Source organism: Hyla sarda, chromosome 2, assembly GCF_029499605.1.
Source record: "Hyla sarda isolate aHylSar1 chromosome 2, aHylSar1.hap1, whole genome shotgun sequence".
Taxonomy (NCBI): domain Eukaryota; kingdom Metazoa; phylum Chordata; class Amphibia; order Anura; family Hylidae; genus Hyla; species Hyla sarda.
The window spans coordinates 38,296,091-38,316,516 of record NC_079190.1 but is presented as its reverse complement, the minus strand read 5'-3'; the positions used below and the strand labels follow the sequence as shown (position 1 = coordinate 38,316,516).

Genomic DNA, 20,426 nt, shown 5'->3' with positions numbered 1-20,426 from the left:
GGCCAGGACCAGCGGCTAATACAGGACATCACCGATCGCGGTGATGCCCTGTATTAACCCTTCAAACGCGGCGATCAAAGCTGAAATCGCAGCGTCCCAAACAGCTTACAGGGCACCGGGAGGGACCTTACCTGCCTCCTCTGTGTCTGCTCCGTGCCGGGACCCCTGCATGGCAGCGCTCTCCTTCGACCTCATCACGTCGTCGCGCATGCTGTCCCGTCATCCAATAGGAGCGCCGTGCGTAGCGACGTGATGGCGGCGACGGAGAGCGTGGATCCCAGGGAAGAAGACCGGGGACGTGGCGACAATGATGGAGCGACATCCAGGACAGCGGTGACTGGTCCGGAGCGGCGGGGAGACGTGAGTACTACCTCCTATCCAGTGGACTTCAACCTGCGGACCTCCAGATGTTGCAAAACTACAACTCCCAGCATGCCCGGACAGCCAACGGCTGGTTGAAGGTTGAAGATCACTGATGGGTGCAGAATCTTTTTTTTCCCTAGATTTTGCACCTTTAAAATTGGGTGCGTCTTATATGCCGGTGCGTCCTATAGGGCGAAAAATATGGTATACTCCTTATAGAAAACCCATGCAAATGCAAGAAAAACCTACAAACTCCATGAAACCGCTGCCTTTGGTTGGACAAGGCACAGTACCCCAGTATAAAATATTACCCAAAACAAAGGTTGGGTTTATATGTAGTCTTTTGGTCAGTAATATAAACTAACCAATGATGGTCCCAGTGGCAGGATATAGGACTTAACACCACAGCAAGTTCAAAACCCCAAACTATCACGATCAGAAGACAAATTTTGTTGTAAGTCCAATAGACTTGCATGGGGCAAATAAGTCACCTGTTCACAAAAGTCTCAGGGCAAATCTCCATTTTGAAGTTGCCAAAAAAATTTAACAGATATCCTGCACGGGGACCATCATCGAAGGCACACCCAGGAGTGGGTCAAAATACAAAAAGGTGCACATTTTTCAAATATAGTATTTCCCTATGTCAGTTCCACTCCAGGTTTTGGCTACAAATACTGCTCATTGAACCGTACCTAAAAAGGGAGCTAACTAGAGATGAGCGAACTTACAGTAAATTTAATTCGTCACGAACTTCTCGGCTCGGCAGTTGGACTTTTCCTGCATAAATTAGTTCAGCTTTCAGGTGCTCCCGTGGGCTGGAAAAGGTGGATACAGTCCTAGGAGACTCTTTCCTAGGACTGTATCCACCTTTTCCAGCCCACCGGAGCACCGAAAAGCTGAACTCAATAATGCAGGAAAAGTCAGCAACCGCCGAGCCGAGAAGTTCGTGACGAATCGAATTTACTGTAAGTTCGCTCATCTCTAGAGCTAACCAAAACCATTATCTAGGTTAAAAGGGAACTCCGGTGGGAAAAAAAAAAAGTTTTCAAATCAACTGGTGCAAGAAAGTTAAACAGATTTGTAAATCCCTTCTATTTAAAAATCTTAACCCTTCTAGTACTTAGCTGCTGTATGCTCCAGAGGAAGTTCTTTTCTTTTTGACCACAGTGCTCTCTGCTGACACCTCTGTCCATGTCAGGAACTGTCCAGAGCAGGAGAGGTTTTCTATGGGGATATGCTTCTAATCTGGACAGTTCCTGACACGGGCAGAGGTGTCAGCAGAGAGCACTGTGGTCAGACAGAAAAGAAATTTAAATTTCTCTGTTTTATACAGCAGCTAATAAGTAATTGAAGAATTAAGATTTTTTTTAAATTGAAGTAATTTACAAATCTGTTTAACTTTCAGGCACCAGTTGATTTAAAAACATTTGTTTTCACTGGCGTTCCCCTTTAAGGAGGACACACAGATTTGCTCATAGGAATGTCCCAGTTTAGCTACAGTCTTGTTTTCAGACCTGTAGTAGGGTAAGACACGGAGACCTAGGATAGTATGATAGAAATGATATATTAATTTCCACTTCTGATTGCCAGACCCCTAAACTGCTTTGTTATCTTTCTATTTGCAGAATTGTGTAGAAATATCCGGTAAAGGTGCGTTAAAACAATGAGCCTAAATCATTAAAACACACTCACTATTGGTTCACTGGCTTGTAAAAGACTAAGTTTAAAAAAGTTGTGTTATATTCATATTTCAAACAATGGTGCAAAAAAAAAAAAAAATAATAATAAAAAAAAAAAGTTAAAAGTTGTTAAAAATTCTCTTTTCTAAAACAAATGACTTAAGGTGAACATATTCATTGTGAACATAAAAATTGACTAAATAGCAGCAATAATTTCACCTGATTCTCTCAATATCCATTTTGGCGATTTCAATATTGACAAAGCATCCTGTATCTCAATAGGAACCAATAAGTTACTACTCCCCAACAACCTGAATTCTGGTGAAGGATCCAGATGAAAAGTTGAAAACTTCATGTGCCCGACAAAAGAATAATATGATTAATCAGACTACAAAAAGGAAAAACCTTATAAGAATAACCCAAAACTATAAGTTACAATCTAGTAAAACTACAGAATAAAAAATAATTATAAAATCGGGAGGTTAAAGATTTATATAGAAATCAAGTCACTTAATACTCAAGACATCCACTGAGTTTACACAGCATTACAGAGGGGGGCGGGGGGGGGGGGGTCCCTGGTGCCAAAGGGAGCCCCTATACCACATAAGATGCTGGTATCATAAATGTCACATGGTAGGGGAGGTCCCATTCTAGATTTAATAATGGGCTAAGGAGCTTTAAATGGTTACAGATTCAAACACTTTTTATATGTTGTACCTCTTTCCAAAACATTAACCATTGTAATAAACCTTTTTATAGAAATTGTGGCTTCAACACAATAGGGGTCCCCGATACCATCTAGAATATAATCCTGTCCGGTTGCAGCATCACCTTTGTCCAAAATGAAGCAGGAAATAAAAGGTGGGACTAGAACTCCTCTGTGCCCACTCCTGTCCTATCAGACTGCAGCGTGAAAATAAAAGGGAGTTACAGAGCAGCCCATTGGGAATGGATGAAGAGACTCAGCACATGAGTCATAAGGAGTGAGGACACACCTCCTCCAAAGCACAGAATGACAAACCAAGTGAGCAACAGAAAAAGTATTTGTGAGAGAAATATATGTGCTAGACACAATATATGAATATGTACATGATTAGGTACTGAGTAACATAACTGTTTTTGTGGGATATGACAGGTACTCTAACTTATGGCTCTAAGGTACAGGTTGGGGACGCAGCAATTGGCAAGTTTACTGATAAAAATTGGATCACTGGTAGATGCCCCAGATTATGGTGTAGTTTTGGCTTTTTTTGTTTCTACTAATAGTGATCAGGAAAAAAAAAAAAATATTCCTTTATTCAGATTTTTGCCTTGGTGACAGCTTTTGCCACTTAGAAATTAAGCGACATCTAAGATGGCCCTCCTTTAAGCAAAAATGTTAAAAAAAGACAATCATTCTTACAATTCGCTATTGGTTTAATTTTCTAATAAAAACAATTAGGTGTACAATAAGACAAATCATTTCATTGTCGTATACAAAAAAAAAAAAAAAGTTGAACATATCGCTCATTTGCAAAGACACATATGGTGATAGACGATTCCAGAAGACACAACACACAATTTGCTTTATTTGGAAAAGCAATTTTACATGTAGATCTATTATTTGTATAAGGCCAAGGGACCCTCATCAGATAAAGTATTTGGGCAATATGTTGGCAAAAAAGAAAGAAAAAAATTTTTTTTTTTTTTTTTTTTTAAACAAGCCCTTGAGATGGGCAATACATACTAGACTTTTTAATCTCATGTATAGACACATTTTACTATAAAAAGACAGGAGGTAGGTGGAATGATTTGTTCAATAAAATGTCAAAACCGCATTTTGTTTTTGCCACTATTAAAAACATCCTAAAAATCTCTCTGGTACCACCTCCAATCCACATAAAAGTATAAAAAACATCATAGAGCATACACTGGCACCTGCCGGCATCATCTACGTCAGCATTTATAAACAGATACAACATTACAGAGCCCTTCAATGTAGTGTTCAGAACCTTGCACAGACCCAAACAAACAACTTATTTTAAACCAATATACCAAAAAAGAGCAACTTTATATCAAATACAGATCTCAGAAGAAATTTCAGCACTTCAACCATGATTGAAACCGGGCTTGAGATTGATTATAGTCTATAGGAATACATATACCCCCCTGAAGACCGATACATACTCTTTTATAGCTTTATGGCTTCCATCTTTTTAAACCAAAATACGTATGGCTGGACAAAAAAACAAAAAACAAACAAAACAAAATAAAGTGATCAAGTTAGGTTGTGTGTCCCAAGTCAAGCATAGATGGGCAGGTGACTCCTGCCACTATATATCCTCGACCTTTGACTTATTCCTGGTGGTTGGGTCATGGATAGCTTAACACCACTTTCTTGGTTTCAAAGTTTACGTAGGACTCCAACCATTGTTTATTTTGGTTGTTCTGGGTCAGAATAAGCGGCAGTTCTTTGGACATAGCAAATCCAAGACAAAAATAAATTTAACACTGGTTCATGGAAAAAAAAAATACTACAAGGGGCTTGCAAAAGCCAATAAAAGTCTTGAAGTTGCTTAGACCCATCAAGAAGACAGACATCTTGTGATAAAGTATTGTGAGAAAAACAGGGAGAAGAGGAGGTGCCACCATACAAGAAGTTATATATTGGAGTAAATATCTTATTCTTCCCTGGTACGGTAGCTAATAATGTCAGTAGGGTGGGAAGCAAACAGTTACGGTATATTTACACAATGGACTAGCTACTTGTAGTATGTATTGCTTAGCTCTTCTCGTTCACTTTACATAAAAAAATACTCAGAGGCAGCTAGGAAGTTCAAAAATGTTGATATCTCAGGCTCTTAAATGGTGGGAGAAAAATAGTGTTTGTAATAAAAGCAGCAACGGGTGAGAAGAAAATACTAGAACGAGAAAAATAAAATAAAACACACAATTGTAGAAGTCTTTGAAAGTTCATTTGTCTGGAGCACAACATGATAGTCTGCTACATGGCTTGACTTGGGCTCGTACAAGTTACAGGCACTCTTGATTGACAAAATCCTTTGGAGATTTTGGAAGCAGTTTTCTAGAGGCCTCTATAACCATGTGAGGAAGCTCTCTTTATCCAGTTTGGTGCCTGCCAGAACAGACTCCATGTCATTAAGGATGTCAGAACTCAAAGCTTCTTGTAGACTTGGCATTAGTTCCTCTCCCTCTACGTTCATGGCTTCCCCCTCCAGCGTACCAAGGTCCACATTAGTTCCTGGAAGTGCTTCCAAATAGTCGGGGAATCTGTTCTGTTGGGAGGGCATACTGCTTTGGTTGATTGCATCACCTGTAAAAAATATATATGTTATAATCCTGTACGAGTTTTAGTACTACTGTATGCACACAGTGTTGCTTCCTGAACTCAATCCCCATAATCTATAGTTGTATACTGCAAGTCAACCTTCAGCAGAGAGCCAGCCTATTCAGTCCAGTGCACATTACCAGCACTGCCATACCTGAGAGGAATAAGTGCTTAATTATGATTGGCCAGACAATTAAGGGAAAGGAAGTCTTGTGCGAGTACTGCTGGCAAACATTCCAAGCTCAGAATCATGGAGGGGGGCTCAATAACAGAGCACTAAGATCACCTTGTCAGCACTCTTTTTTTTAATCCTTATGCTGGAAATCAGATTAAGGGTTTTTTGGTTTTAAATTTTCTTCCATGGAGAAAAAAAAAAAAAGTATCCCAGCAAATAGAGAACACTGGAGTTACTGTTCAGGGCAAGTAGGCCTAAATGATTCTTGTAAAAAATTCTATTCCTGAGTATACCCAAAACCAACTGACCTGTGTCCATTTCATCAACACTGTTAAGGAAGTCATCAGGCGTGCGGGGAACACTGTAACTACTCATGCTCAATCCACTGTCCGTGCTCTCATCTCTGGAGTGATATGTGCCGCTGCAAACAGAACAAAATAGCCCAAGTGTTAGAAAGTGGTACCATCTCAGGGTTGACCAACAGGATAAATATCCAAATCTACAGTGTCACGTCATTGATCACTTTTTGGGGGGCAAGATGGCTGCCATCAACACACCTGTTGAGGAAAGGATCGGAGCTGTTCATGGTCATTGTTCTGAGCTCTTGAGTGATTCCAGAAGAACATACTGGATTTTGAGATCCACCATCTTGCTCCATGGGTGGTATTTGACTACGAAGAGCTAGTTCCTGCAAAGGAGAATAAACTTGTGTACTATTAAATTCAACAACAACATGAATAACCTGAACCGTGTCCAACACAGAGACAACACCTATAAGTGATTACAGGCTGTTCTAATCTCATCTACATAACCTTTATGAGAACGTAGAGATGGCGGTTCAGAAATAGCATGTACATCCCCTCCCCCCATGCCCTTTAATTTACTAAGCTGTATTACAGCAGAGGAGCTATATGCAGTGATTTTTTTAATTAATGGCGAATTTATAGGCACAAAAGTTAATGTATTAGAGACATTTATTGTCTTCCTACAGCTACCCTCATAATGTAAGTCTATGGGGCCATCTCAGACACATAGCGGGTCTGCGCTTCTTTCTGCTCGGTCTAGTGATCAGTTGGGGTCTGAACACTCAGACCTCAACTGATCAGAATGTCTGATGGGTCCTTAAGACACCTCAATTTAATTTTATTGACATGTGTACTTTTCTGTAGCTTTTTTTTTAGACCATAAAATGTTCTGATGCTACGAACAGAACCTATACCTGCACTATACCTGCACTCGCATGATAAAAATTAACCCCCTTCCCGCAAATTGACATATTTACGTCCACTGCAGTCTCCCACTGTATGACGCGCTCTCAGCAGGTGAGCACGCATCATACCCAGTGGGTCCCGGTTGCTATCAGCAACCAGGACCTACGGCTAATAGGGGATGTCGCCGATTCGGCTGATTTCTGGTATTAACCCTTTAGACGCCACGATCAAAGTTGATTGCGGAGTCTAAACCGGTAGATTGCTGTTCCTGGTTAGCTCAGTGGGCTGTTCGGGACCGCCGCGGTGAAATTGCAGCCTACCGAACAGCTGAGAGGACAGCGGGAGGGTGCTTACTTTCCTTCCCGCTGTCCGGTCGTAACTCCATTGCTCCAAGCCTGAGATCCAGGCTTGAGCAATCGAGCACAGATAACACTGAAGTAAATAAATGTGATTTAACCCCTTCAGCAATAAAAGTCCAAACTATAAAAATATTACGTTAATTAAACCCTGCGGTCAGTGGCGTACACGTAAAAAAAATTCCAAAGCCCAAAATTGCGTATTTTTGATCACTGTGTACCATAAAAAAAATATTTAAAAAAAGTAGTAAAATAAAACCTATATAAAAATTTGGTATCTTGTAACCGTATGGACTTACAAAATAAAGATAAGGTGGGATTTTTAACTGAAAAGTGCGTAGAATCGGAAGCCACGGAAATTTCCACAATTTTGCCCCCCCAATTTTTTTTTTCTGGTTTTGCCATAGATTGTGTTGAAATGATTAATTGTATTACAAAGTAAATTGGTGGTGCAAAAAACAAGCCCTCACACGGGTCTGTAGGTGGAAAATTGAAAGTGTTATGATTTTTAGAAGGTGAGGAGGAAAAAAAAAAAAGTGCAAAAATTAAAAATGGCCCGAGAGGGAAGGGGTTAAGACTTAAAGTTGCAATAAAAAAAAAAAAAGAACAGTTTGTAGAAATAAAAATACTTTGATTTAGGTCTATGTTTATATAGCGAACATTAGGGAAGACTGGTTTTTCAGCCACAAACCAGTCAGACTGGAGTGGTTTATTTTTGGTCTTGCTGTATATATACACATATATTATATATATATTCCAGAAAAAAAAATACAGCAAGCCAGCAGACCATAAGAGGGCAGTTACATACAGTCATGGCACCCCTGAAATTTTCTAGAAAATGAAGTATTTCTCACATAAAAGGATTGCAGTAACACATGTTTTGCTATACACATGTTTATTCCCTTTGTGTGTATTGGAACTAAACCAAAAAAAAGGGAGAAAAAAAGCTAATTGGACATAATGTCACCAAACTCCAAAAATGGGCTGGGCAAAGTTATGGGCACCCTTTCAAAATTATGGAAAAATAAGATTAAAGCAGCCTCACATGCTTGAAACAAACTCACCTGGGGCAATATAAAAATCACACCTGAAAGCAGATAAAAAGGAGAGAAGTTCACTTAGTTTTTGCATTGTGTGTCTGTGTGTGCCACGCTAAGCATGGACAACAGAAAGAGGAGAAGAGAACTGTCTGAGGACTTGAGAACCAAAATTTGGGAAAAATATCAACAGTCTCAAGGTTACAAGTCCATCTCCAGAGATCTAGATTTGCCTTTGTCCACAGTGCGCAACATTATCAAGAAGTTTGCAACCCATGGCACTGTAGCTAATCTCCCTGGGCGTGGACGGAAGAGAAAAATTTATGAAAGGTGTCAACGCAGGATAGTCAGGCTGGTAGATAAGCAGCCCCAAACAAGTTCCAAAAGATATTGGAGCATCAGTGTCAGCGCGAACTATCCGTCGACATTTAAATGAAAGGAAACGCTATGGCAGGAGACCCAGGAGGACCCCACTGCTGACACAGACACATAAAAAATCAAGACTACGTTTTGCGAAAATGAACTTGAGTAAGCCAAAATCCTTCTGGGAAAATGTCTTGTGGACAGTTATTTTTTCCAAAGGGTGTGTAACCAAATATTAAGTTATGGGTGCCAATTTTGTCCAGCCCATTTTTGGAGTTTGGTGTGACATTTTGTCCAATTTGCTTTTTTTCTCCTTTTTTTGTTTAGTTCCAATACACACAAAGGATTTAAACATGTGTATAGCAAAACATGTGTTACTGCACTCCTTTTCTGTGAGAAATACTTCATTTTCTTGAAAAATTTCAAGGGTGCCAACATTTACGGCCATGACTGTATAAGCCACAAAGAGCTTGCCTATTTTTCCATACCGATTGGTGGGGTCTGCATACTCCTGGTGTCTTACACCACCCACATGTTAGACGATAACCTGCCAAAACAAGCAGCTTTTGGTGGGGTCTGTGAACTAGCTAAAAGTATGTGTGGGGGGCAGTGGTGGCTCCCAATTCTGGTTTCCTCTGAGATCTGTTCAGCCAAACGTATGTAAATGGGGCAGTCAGGAGACATGGCCGCTGCTAAAGTGTACTGCTAAAGGTGGCCTCTGGAAAGGCTGTCTCCAAAAGCCCAAAAGAGATTTTATCACCCCGAAACAAAATGAAAAATGCAGATACCAGTGCCAATATTTCTAATGCATTGTACATGCCCAGTGAGGAATCCATTAAAGCATAACGTGCTGCTTGTGAAGACGAAAGTCCGGAGGAACCAACGTATATTAGATGTCACCAGAATAGTGAGGAGCGGCCCACTGTCATATGTTGGGCCAGCTTCAGCATGTACCATGAGACTGGAAGCCAAAACCATTTAACCCCCACCATTAATGGACACACAGACAAGACAAACATATAGAAAGTAACAAAAGGCTGTTTCTAACCTGTGGCCTCACCTGCCGAAGCAGTTCTTGGTGCTTGAGTCGTAGACGTTCTTTCTCCATCTGAAGCTGTTGGAGTCTTAGCTGCTGTTGATTGCCTCCCCCTCCCATGACACTGCTCTGGGGGCTCTGAGGGGCTAGCGGTGGAGGGGGCTTCACTGGGACACTCTGACTTAGTCTCTGTTGATTCATGGCTGGAAGGAGAGAAAAAAAGAAAAAAAATACAATATTTAAACAGGGCACATTCCCTTTTGAAAAAAAATTGTAAATATGTTTAATTTTACTAACTATATGCTTAAATAATCTTTAAATTATATAGTTGTCATTCAGGCCACTAAGCCAAATAATCCTTAAAGAAAACTTATAAGCAGGTTCCTACTTATCACAGACTAGAGTACAGTGAAGTTTATGGATAGGAAAGGATCAGGCCATTTACAATAGGCAGTTGTCACAGCTCCCCTCCTCCCCCTTATGTAGGAGAGATTTCTAAGAACACTCTGACCTGTACTAAGTGAGTAGGGTCCCATCCAGTCTACAGTACCGAACCCATGTCCATGGAGATTATTATTAAAAATTTCGATAAACTGTCTTTAAAAAACAGCTCAGGCAAGAAGGCAGTCGCCATAATATGCAAAAAATTACAATTAAAATTTACAATCAGAAAATAAAAAAAAACAGACTAAAACAAAATACATATTCAAATAGTATAACCAGTGGTTAAAAGGGAACCATGTTGTAGATTTACAATGCATTACAAACATACAGGCGCTGTGGCCCTTCAAAAATTCTGGCGACAGGTTTTGCATCAGCCGAGGGTCATAGTTTGAAGACCACTGGGCTAGAGCAAGATAGCCTAATCTGTGCAAAACTTGAACGCTCCACCATCCCCAATAACTCAAACTATTTGTAGGTAACCTGCTGCCTCATCTTAGATCTCATTCTTCACCTCCCACAGAAATCGTGTTACTCCTGGACTTTGCTAAACGTGTTACGGAATTAAAAGGACTCCAGTCATGCATTCGTGGAAAACTTTTTTTTTTTTTTAATCAACTGGTGCCAGAAAGTTATACAGATTTGTAAATTACTTCTATTTAAAAATCTTAATCCTTCCAGTACTTATTAGCTGCTGTGTGATCCAGAGGAAGTTATTTTCTTTTTGAATTTCCTTTCAGTTCCTGACATGAACAGAGGTGTCAGCAGAGAGAACTGAGGTCAGACAAAGGAAATTCAAAAAAAGAAAAGAACATCCTCTGTAGTATACATCAGCTAATAAGTACTGGAAGGATTAAGATTTTTAAATAGAAGTAATTTACAAATCTGTTTAACTTTCTGGCACATAAAATTGTTTTCCACCGGAGTACCCCTTTAATATAAAGGCCCAGAAAAATCTTTGCATAAATCAATGCTCCGTTTCACGAGATGGTTCGGCCATGTTACTCACTTGCATTTTTACCAATGTCACAGTGACATCAGCGTCCTGTCAGCGCGCCAAGAGGTAAACAGCTGCCTAACTTGGCAGTCTTAGGCTCGGCAAACAACTCATTTTAAGAGGCTTTTCATGATAAAATTTCAAACTCAAGACCTTTATTTCTTCTGTTTTGTTTCATGCGGATGTGAATCAAAGCTGGAGGAGGCCAGTTACGTCAGAGGATTGCAGCTTGTTGGGACAAGACTCAAAGAACAGGGCAAATAAAGCCAAAATGATGTTCCTCACAGTAACCAGATTTAAAAAGGAGTGGTCCCATCCAGCATTCAGGATGCTGTAACACTGTTCTTAGGATCAACAGGGGTTCCAGAAGTTGGACAGCCCCAACCCTAATCACGAGGTTCCTTGTACATCCTTGAATTGGGATCCCGCAAGACCCAATCCAACACATGCGGGCAAAAATATGGCTGCTACGGGTGGTGAGTTGGTATGCCAGCAGGACCTGGTGCACTCACCCCATGCGTTGTCACCTCATTAGCCGCCGGTATTGTCCAGTGTGGAATCTGTCCTGTTAAAGTATAAATGAATACAGCTATACACCGTGTGCATCAGGCGCGGGTATGTTCAGAACATTGCACCAGTGACCCAGGCCTAGTCTGTACTGTACAAATGGGGGTATGTGCAGAGCATTGCACCCTAATGTCTGTACTACAGACATTAGGGTGTAGTGCTCTGCACATACCCCCATGTGTATAGCCGTGTACAGACTAAGGTGAAATGCTCTGTACATTCCTATACTAATGAGGGTATGTGCAGATACAGACACTAAAAGGTCCCCTGGCTGGTGGGGTAGGTCCGGTGCACGGCTCTCGTTCCTAGGTTATATAATATTTTTTATTGCAAGTACCAGAGCATCACTAAAAAGATGGTCACACAGATAAAAGTAGGCTGATGGTCAAACAAACGATCTTCTGGTGAACAATCATATTACTAAATGTTCATATCTGCTAAAATGGTTTCTGAGAATATTCTTTCCCGAAAGATTATTAAAGAAGATAGTTCATGAACAAATTTTTTTCCCCAAAAATGTCCAACATGGCCTTTTCTTCAGACGAACAGTCTCATCGGTCAGCTAAAACGATCGTCCACTATTGAACTTGACGGGCAATTGTTTTGGTTGAAATCTTCTAAATTCAATCTAAGGTGGTCACCAATAGAATGGCCTTACATAGATTGTACAAGGATTGTGGGCATCCCTGTAGTCGGTCCTTCACCTTCACGAAGTGATCGCGTCTCCTGGCCAAATGCTATCACTTCTTTAAAAGGGGTCCGCCCACCTTTAGAAGTCATTCTCTGAAACATTGACATGGGCAATGGACAAGAAAACAAACTGGGTAGATTCTTGGTTAAAGGCTATTGTTGGGTTTATCTTTAAAAAAGATTTTAAGAAAAATGGATGGACAGGCAAATCTTTCCTAAATCATAGTTGATTAAAACTAGATAAAGTCAGAGTAAGGCTGAGTTCACATTAGTGTTAAGCTCCGCTAGCAAATCCGTTCAAATTACGGGAGTTGAATGGGGGGGAAAAAAAAATAAAAATCCTACATGTCCTTATTTTTTCTCAACTCTTGTGAAACCAACCCCTGATGAAAACCTGACAAACCTTCAAAGTCAATGGGGCCGGTCTACGTTTGTTGTGCTTAGATCCGATCAGGGTACGTTCGGCGCAAGAAAAAAAAAAAAAAAAAAAGCTGAACGGACCATGAACGCCAGTGTGCATGTAGCCTAACTTTAGTTTTAAATGATCCATAGTCAACCAAACTAAATCTGTTCATGTGATCGATGTCAACCAAACCTAATTGGGGGCAATCGTTAAAGGGGTACTCCACCCCTAGACCTCTTATCCTCCCCTACAGGACAGGGGATAAGATGTCTGATCACGGGGAACCTGGGACCCCCAGGATCTCTGGGCAGGGTAGTGATGTCACGGCCACGCACCCTTGTGATGTCACACCACACCCCCATCAATGCATTGAGCAGGTGTGGTGTGGAGTCACGATGGGCATGGCCAATGTCACTCCCCGCCCCCCCTCCGCCCACTCCAAGCGTTCGTAACAAAATGTTCCGAACGCTGGGGCAGCGGAGTACCCCTTTAAAGGGGTTATCCAGGAAAAAACATTTTTTTTTATATATCAACTGGCTCTAGAAAGTTAGACAGATATGTAAATTACTTCTATTAAAAAGTCTTAATCCTTTCAGTAGTTATGAGCTGCTGAAGCTAAGTTGTTCTTTTCTGTCTAAGTGCTCTCTGATGACACGTGTCTCGGGAACTGTCCAGAGTAGAAGCAAATCCCCATAGCAAACCTCTTCTACTCTGTGTAATTTACAAACCTGTTTAACTTTCTGGAGCCAGTTGATATATAAAAAAATTTTTTTCCTGGAATACTCCTTTAAGTATTCACCATATTAGATAACCTAAATAATTAATTAAAGAGGTACTCCGGTGCTTACACATCTTATCCCCTCTCTAAAAGGATAGGGGAAAAGATGCCTGATCACGGGAGTCCCGCAGCTGGGGACGCCTGTGATCATGCACGCGGCACCCCAATTGTAATCAGTCCCCAGAGCGTGTTCGCTCCGGGTCTGATTACGGTCGCCCGCAGGTTCAGAGGCGTGTGACGTCACACCTCTGCGTGACGTCACGCTCCGCCCCTCAATGCAAGCCTATGGGAGGGGGCGTGATAGCTGCCATGCCCCCTCCCGTAGGCTTGCATTGAGGGGCGGAGCGTGAGGTCACATGGGGGGGGGGGGGGGGCGGTGGCGTGACGTCATACGCCGCCGGCCTTGCGGTCACCGGTAATCAGTCCCGGAGCGAACACTCTTCGGGGACTGTTTACAAACGGGGTGCCGCGTGCATGATCACGGGCGTCCCCAGCTGCGGGACTCCCGCGATCAGGCATCTTATCCCCTAAGATGTGTAAGCACCGGAGTACCCCTTTAACTTCATTCCTCCAACATCTACCATTGGGAACAGTTCAAAGGCTCCCATACCCATCAGATCATGATTATTTCAGTGGTGTCCCAACACTAAAAGGGGTTGTACAGGATTACAAAAACAGCACTATACTAGTCCGACACCACGTGTGCACTATTTCAGCTCAAATCCGTTACTTCAATGAAGCTGAGCTGCAGTAGTACCCGCAGACTGGTGTGGGGTGTCCTTGAAGGAACGCAGCTATGCTTTTCTTATTTGTGCATAATATACTCCAAGGTTCAACACTTGTCACATGACCAGAAAGCAATAACAAAGGTGACTTACAATCTGGAAACCCTGTAGATACCGCTAGTTGTAGTCTTTATCAGTGGTTCCCATGGTGGGAGTTGTAGCTCTGCAACAGCTGGAGGGCCACAGTTTGGTGACCACTGATCTATATGGTTGATCTTATTCGTCTATTACACTTCATTTACTAGATACGACACCAACCAAATGTGACCAAGTGTGTTATTTTTTTCTTTCCTCCTCCAAGTTCTGTAATGCAAAGACCAAAAAGGAAAAAAGAAAAGCAAGTACTTGGAGATCTTCCAAAATTCACTGTATAGATGGTTAAGTATATTCCACCCAAGCGTCCAGTGCGGGAAGGCGTGCATAAAGCTCGGTACAGAAAGTTACTGGAAGTTCCAGTTTCCTGGAAAACCCCGTCGCCCCCTGCTCGGGACACAAAGTCTTCAAACATGTTCAAAACGTTATAAAAAAGGACGACCATTTCATATTAGGTTTAAGCCAGGGGGTTTAGTCTGTTTCCTGTCAGATTCCCATACCCCAGCAAAAAACTGGGAAGCATTTGATTGGCATACGAAGCCGTACCCAGGCAGCTCAGACCTCACAGGCAGACAAACAAGAAAATGCTTTGTTCTGGAAACCAGGATATGGGGGCAGGGAGGGGGGTGGGAAGGATTACAATTTCTGGAGAAAAAAAAAAATATACAAAATAAAAAAGGACAAACCCCAAATTAAACCCTCCACCTCACGGCAAACATTCGGCACCTACACAAAAGAATGAGAAAGGGGGGAGGGGTTGGGGTGGTAATGAATGCTTACAGTATAGCAAACAGTCATTAGGATCACAAGATGATGACATGTTAGCAGAAAGGGCTGCGGGGAACACACAGGAGGCAACAAGTTCTTCTCCAATCTCGCCCAGATGGAAAATAGGCCACAAAAAATTTATGTTGGAGTTTGACGCGTTATCTAGGGCCAAGCCTTCGGGTATCATTTGTAAAAAGTGATAGTCAGCGATAGGGCTGGGCGCTATACCAATTCATACCAAATATCGAAATTTTTGTCCTGCACTATATTAATTTTAACCCATACCGCAATACTGGTTTGGCCCCCTCCCCCCTTGGGAATGAATGAATTATCAGCCGCAGCGCGCTGTCCCCAGATCGGGGAACTAATCATATGTGACCCGCGAGCGCTGTTCTGTGTCGTGCCCCCCAATTATTAGCCCAGCGCTGCACTGTCCCCATCGGGGTACTACTCACATATCACCTGCAAGCGCTGCCCTCCTTGTCCTGTTTGTTGCGGCCGCCGGCGCTGACACACTATACCAGTGGTCTTCAACATCCAGATGTTGCAAAACTATAACTCCCAGCATGCCCGGAAAGCCAACGGCTGTCCGGGCATGCTGGGAGTTATAGTTTTGCAACATCTAGAGGTCCGCAGGTTGAAGACCACTGCTCTATACTGTATCCCTACTCCCGGGCTGCAAAAGGTAAACGAAAACTTTAACTCACCTTCCCCGTTGGTCCGGACCTGCTTCCCGGGGAATGGAACGTCGGAGAGCCGTCAGCCTATCACTGGCCGCAGCGATGTTCCGCCTTGGTTGGTGATAGGTTGAGCGCACTGTCATGTAAGAAGCCGGCTTCTTACATGACAGTAGGCTCAGCCTATCACCGGCCGAGGCGGAACATCGCTGCGGCCGGTGATAGGCTGACGGCTCTCAGACATTCACGTCCCCAGGAAGAGTGTAAGGCAGACATAGGAACTAGGGATCGACAGATATCGTTTTTTTCAGGGCCCATACCGATAATCGGTGGATACTGATATTCCAGTATAAGTTATCGGCTATTTATCCCCCCGCGACACCGCTGCAGATCATTGATTTAAAGCGGGCGCTTTAAATCAATGCACTGCAGTGGCTTTTGCGGTGCCATAGGCCGCCGCCACCACCCGCTTCTCTACCCCTACCTGTCAGGGTGGTCCGGGCCATCCATCCTTCCTGTAGTGTCCAGCGGCAATCCGCGTGGAGGGTGAACCGGTCCGGGCTGTCCTTCTCCGGGGGTCATCTTCTCCATTCCGGGCAGGCTCCGGCCTAGTAATGCAGCATAGACGCCGCTGCGCAGTGACGCCCGTGCGCAGCGACGCACCTGACTTCACGGCGTCTATGCAGCTTTACTAGGCCGGAGCCTGCCCGGAGTGGAGAAGATGACCCCCGGAGAAGGACAGCCCGGACCGGTTCACCCTCCACCCGGAATGCCGCCGGACCGCCCCCATTACGGGTAAGTTTAATTTTTTTTTTATTGACTCGGAGGGTGGGGGAGGGGCCCGACCGGTATAGCGGTATGCGCAAAAATCCATACCGGTATACCGCCCAGCACTGCGGTGGTGCGACGCGGTGTGGTGGGTCGGGGGGCGGTCGCGGTGTGGTGCGGCGGGTCGGGTGTGGGGGTTGGTTTGCGGTGGCGGTGCGGGGCATAATCGGCTTATCGGCAACGTAATTGCCGATACCGATAATGCCTAAAATCGTGATTATCGGCCGATAATATCGGCCATACCGATAATCGGTCGATCCCTAGTAGGAACATGCGTTCGTTTATTTTTGTTTACCTTCTGCAGCCCGGGAATAGGGATACAGTATATAGTGTCAGCGCCGGCGGCCGCAACAAACAGGAGGATGAGGAGAGCAGCGCTTGCGGGTGGTGTGAGTATTTGCCCCGATGGGGACAGCACAGTGCTGGGTTAATTAATTGGGGGGGGGGGGAATACCGTTATATAAGTTACAAAAATACCGCGACACACATTTGGTCATACCACCCAGCCCTAGCCAGTGATTGGCACAACAATTGAGAGAACTGCCATAATGATTGCGCACCAACTAAGTAATTTTGCAGAAAAGATGACTTCGGTTAAAAAGAGATTTTAGGCATTCATGGCATATACTGTGGATGTGGTAGAGATGCCCGACCAGCTAAGTTTCCCAGAGGTGGAACCCTAATCTATCGAAAAGTATGGAGGTTTAGTAGCCCATGTTGGCAGAGTTCTCCAAGCTTGCATGTGGCCTCTTAAAGTTTACAGGAGTTACAGAAATACTCTTCGGGTACGTTCACACTGAGGAATTTCCTCGAGTAATTCCGCTAGCTTTTTCAGCTTGAAATTATTCAGCAATTGATATTCACTTCAATGTGTTTTCTGCTTCTCCGTTAACACTGAGTAAATTCTGCTCGCTGAATTCAGTTCTGCTTGAAGAAAGAACATGTTCATTCGTGAAGCGGACTCTGCAGAGTTCAATAGAAGTCCATGGTAAAAAAATAAAATTCCGCCCGACAGTTTTCACGTGGAATTCAAGCCGAATTCAGAAAAGTATAATTAAATAGCCTCCTCCTTCATTCCTCTTCATTTCAGCGTGGAAATTCGAATTCCGCTTGATGGAGAAGGCAATTTCCTGACCGAAATTATTCCTCATGAATTCCTCAGTGTGAAAATAGCCTAATAATGGCCGTCACCCAGGAAGAAACAGCAGGAGGTCCACACCACAGTTCCAGACTGGACAAAGGACGCCTGATAGATCCCATTGGCTTATAATGCACAAGCTAAGCATTCATTGGCTGACTTTTTACCCTAAAACAGTTTTTTTTTTTTTTTTTTATACATGTTTAAAAAAATAAAAATACCTCTCTATATACATGAACACTCAACACGGCTGAAGGCGTACACATTCTCAATCAATGGAGAGAGGAGGAATTAGCTGCTGTCAGATATCTGGCTATTGAAATCCCACAAGCCCAACCCTTTAGCCCAACATCCGGAGGCCCCGATACACTTTAGACAGTCAGCCGGTTAAGCCAAGTGTCAGTGGGTTATGACATATGGAAAAGTTGACAACATAAATGTTAACTTTCACCCTGTCTGAACCACAATTCGGGATGTCGCTCAGCAGCTTTTCACTGCCCTAGATTGATAGATAAGTAATAGGACGAGAACCGCCCAATATACCCACTGCTGGGTGCGATCTAGTTATAACACATATGGATAACACTGCAAAAGAGAACGCTAGCAACCATACAGGGATGCACACCAAAAAAGATTATATATCAGACCATCTATGTATATAAAAAGTATCCTTATTCACATATCTGAACACAAAAGTATACAGACATTTAAAAACATTGAAAATACAATAAACACCAAGCAGAGGAGTGTAATCCTACTGCGCCCACCCCATGCTGGGTATAATAACCCACTACAAAAGGATAGAGACTGTCCCGGGCCAAATTCCTAATAGAATATAACAACCTGAGGCACTACAAGAACCTGAGTAAGGGCTACGATATAACAATCCTGCAAACTTGCATATGACAACTGCTCCCACACAACAACAAAGTCACTCTAAAGATAGTATATCATATATATCATAAGGTACAAACATGCAAATCACAGTAAATACCCATCAGATACCAGTGAATAACTTCCTACAAAGTGCTAGTGCTCCGAGCATACAAGAGGCATGTAGTGTGGAAGGTGCCTCTATTTCTTAAGTGGTTATTGTGCGGTTGCCGGGACTTCCTCATCCGCAACCACATAGTAAACACTTAAAAGGGGTAGTCCAGTGCTGAAAAACTTATCCCCTATCCTAAGGATAGGTGATAAGTTTCAGATCATGGGGGGCTGACCGCTGGGGACCCCGCGATCTCCTGTACGGGGGCCCGACAGCCCGTGTTGACCACCGCACGAAGTGGCGGCTGACACGCCCCCTCAGTACAACTCTATGGCAGAGCCGGAGCGCTTCATAGTTAGTACGGTTGAAAAAAAGACATACGTCCATCAAGTTCAACCAGGGAATTGAAGGGTAGGGGTTAGGGTAGGGTTCCTGAGGTAGACTGTTCCATAAGTTCACAGTTCTCATGGTAAAGAAGGCGTGTCACCCCTTTAGACTAAACCTTTTCCTCTCCAGACGGAGGGAGTGCCCCCTCGTCCTTTGGGGGGGGGGGGGTTTAACCTGGAACAGTTTTTCTCCATATTTTTTGTATGGGCCATTAATATACTTATATACATTTATCATATCCCCCCTTAGACGTCTCTTCAAGACTAAACAATTGTAACTCCTTTAATCGCTCCTCATAGCTAAGATGTTCCATGTTTCCTTTGGCAATCTCCAGCTCTGCCATAGCGATGTATTGAGGGGGTGTGTCAGCCGCGGCTTCGTGTGGTGGTCAACACAGCCCTGCCCCCTCAATGAAAGTCTATGGGAGGGGGCGTGACCGCTGCCACGCCCCCTCATAAAGACTTGCATTGAGAGGCCGGGGCATGATGTCATGAGGGGGCGGTGTTACGATGTCACGAGCTCCCTGCCGGCACCAACATTCGGAATTGTTTGCTCCAAACGCTGAGCAGCGGAGTACCCCTTTAAGTGCCATCTTACTATGGGGAAAACCAGAAAGAAAAAAAAAAAAAAATGTACTGAGACTTCAAATGATATATTAATATTGTATAAATATTGCGCAAATACAGTAAGACCTTTTCAAAAGACTTTAAAAAGATCACCCCTTTATCCAGACCAGATTTTGTGCGATAGATTTTCAGGCTAAGAAAATAAGTCCACTTTTCCAATGCAATTTTGGGTGGTCTTAAAAAGAGGTTTCACTGCAATTACTAGTATCACAGGTAATAAATTGCCTAATGCTACCATTTAACTACAGTGAATTTATACTGTTAGAGATGGGGAAATCTCCCGACAGTCGCTTTGACAGATTTAGAAAATATGAAAAATTTGGTTTGGATCTAGATTTAAAGAGCCCCAATTGCCGACAATAAGGGAAGATGTCTAGAGGCAGAGTACCCCTTTAATAAATTCCTCCCAAAGGATAGAGGATAAGATATCGGATCACAGGGTTCCCGCTGCTGGGAACTCCCCCAATCTTCTGCATGCCTGAACTTTTCGTTCCAAACGCTGGGTCCAGGGCTGTGGTCGTGATGTCATGCCATGCCCCCCCTCGTCGCACCACGCCACGCAAAGTTCAGCATGCTGGGGTGGCGTGCAGGAGATCGCGGGGGTTCCCACCAGTGGGACCCAACAATCAGTCATCTTATCCTTTTGATAGGGGATAAGGCGTCTAGGGGCGGAGTACCCTTTTAGGCTTACACCAGACAAATAGGCAAAATAAAA

At 43.2% G+C, this 20,426-nt stretch overlaps 1 protein-coding gene across 6 annotated transcripts in view; it reads right to left on the bottom strand.

Annotated features, from left to right (window-relative positions):
- Window positions 1–4,851: 4,851 nt before the first annotated feature.
- Window positions 4,852–20,426, bottom strand: part of YAP1 (Yes1 associated transcriptional regulator) — an 83,324-nt gene continuing 67,749 nt past the window's right edge. For 4 of the 6 annotated variants that reach the window (XM_056561549.1, XM_056561547.1, XM_056561552.1 and 1 more), the window contains 4 exons: window positions 9,561–9,751; window positions 6,103–6,233; window positions 5,854–5,966; window positions 4,852–5,355 (listed from right to left, as the gene is read on the bottom strand). In XM_056561549.1, coding sequence (XP_056417524.1) covers window positions 5,117–5,355; window positions 5,854–5,966; window positions 6,103–6,233; window positions 9,561–9,751 — 674 coding nt within the window. In that variant the 3' untranslated portion in view covers window positions 4,852–5,116. The remainder of the gene's footprint in view (window positions 5,356–5,853; window positions 5,967–6,102; window positions 6,234–9,560; window positions 9,752–20,426) is intronic. The other 2 variants (XM_056561550.1, XM_056561548.1) reach the window with 1 other exon arrangement.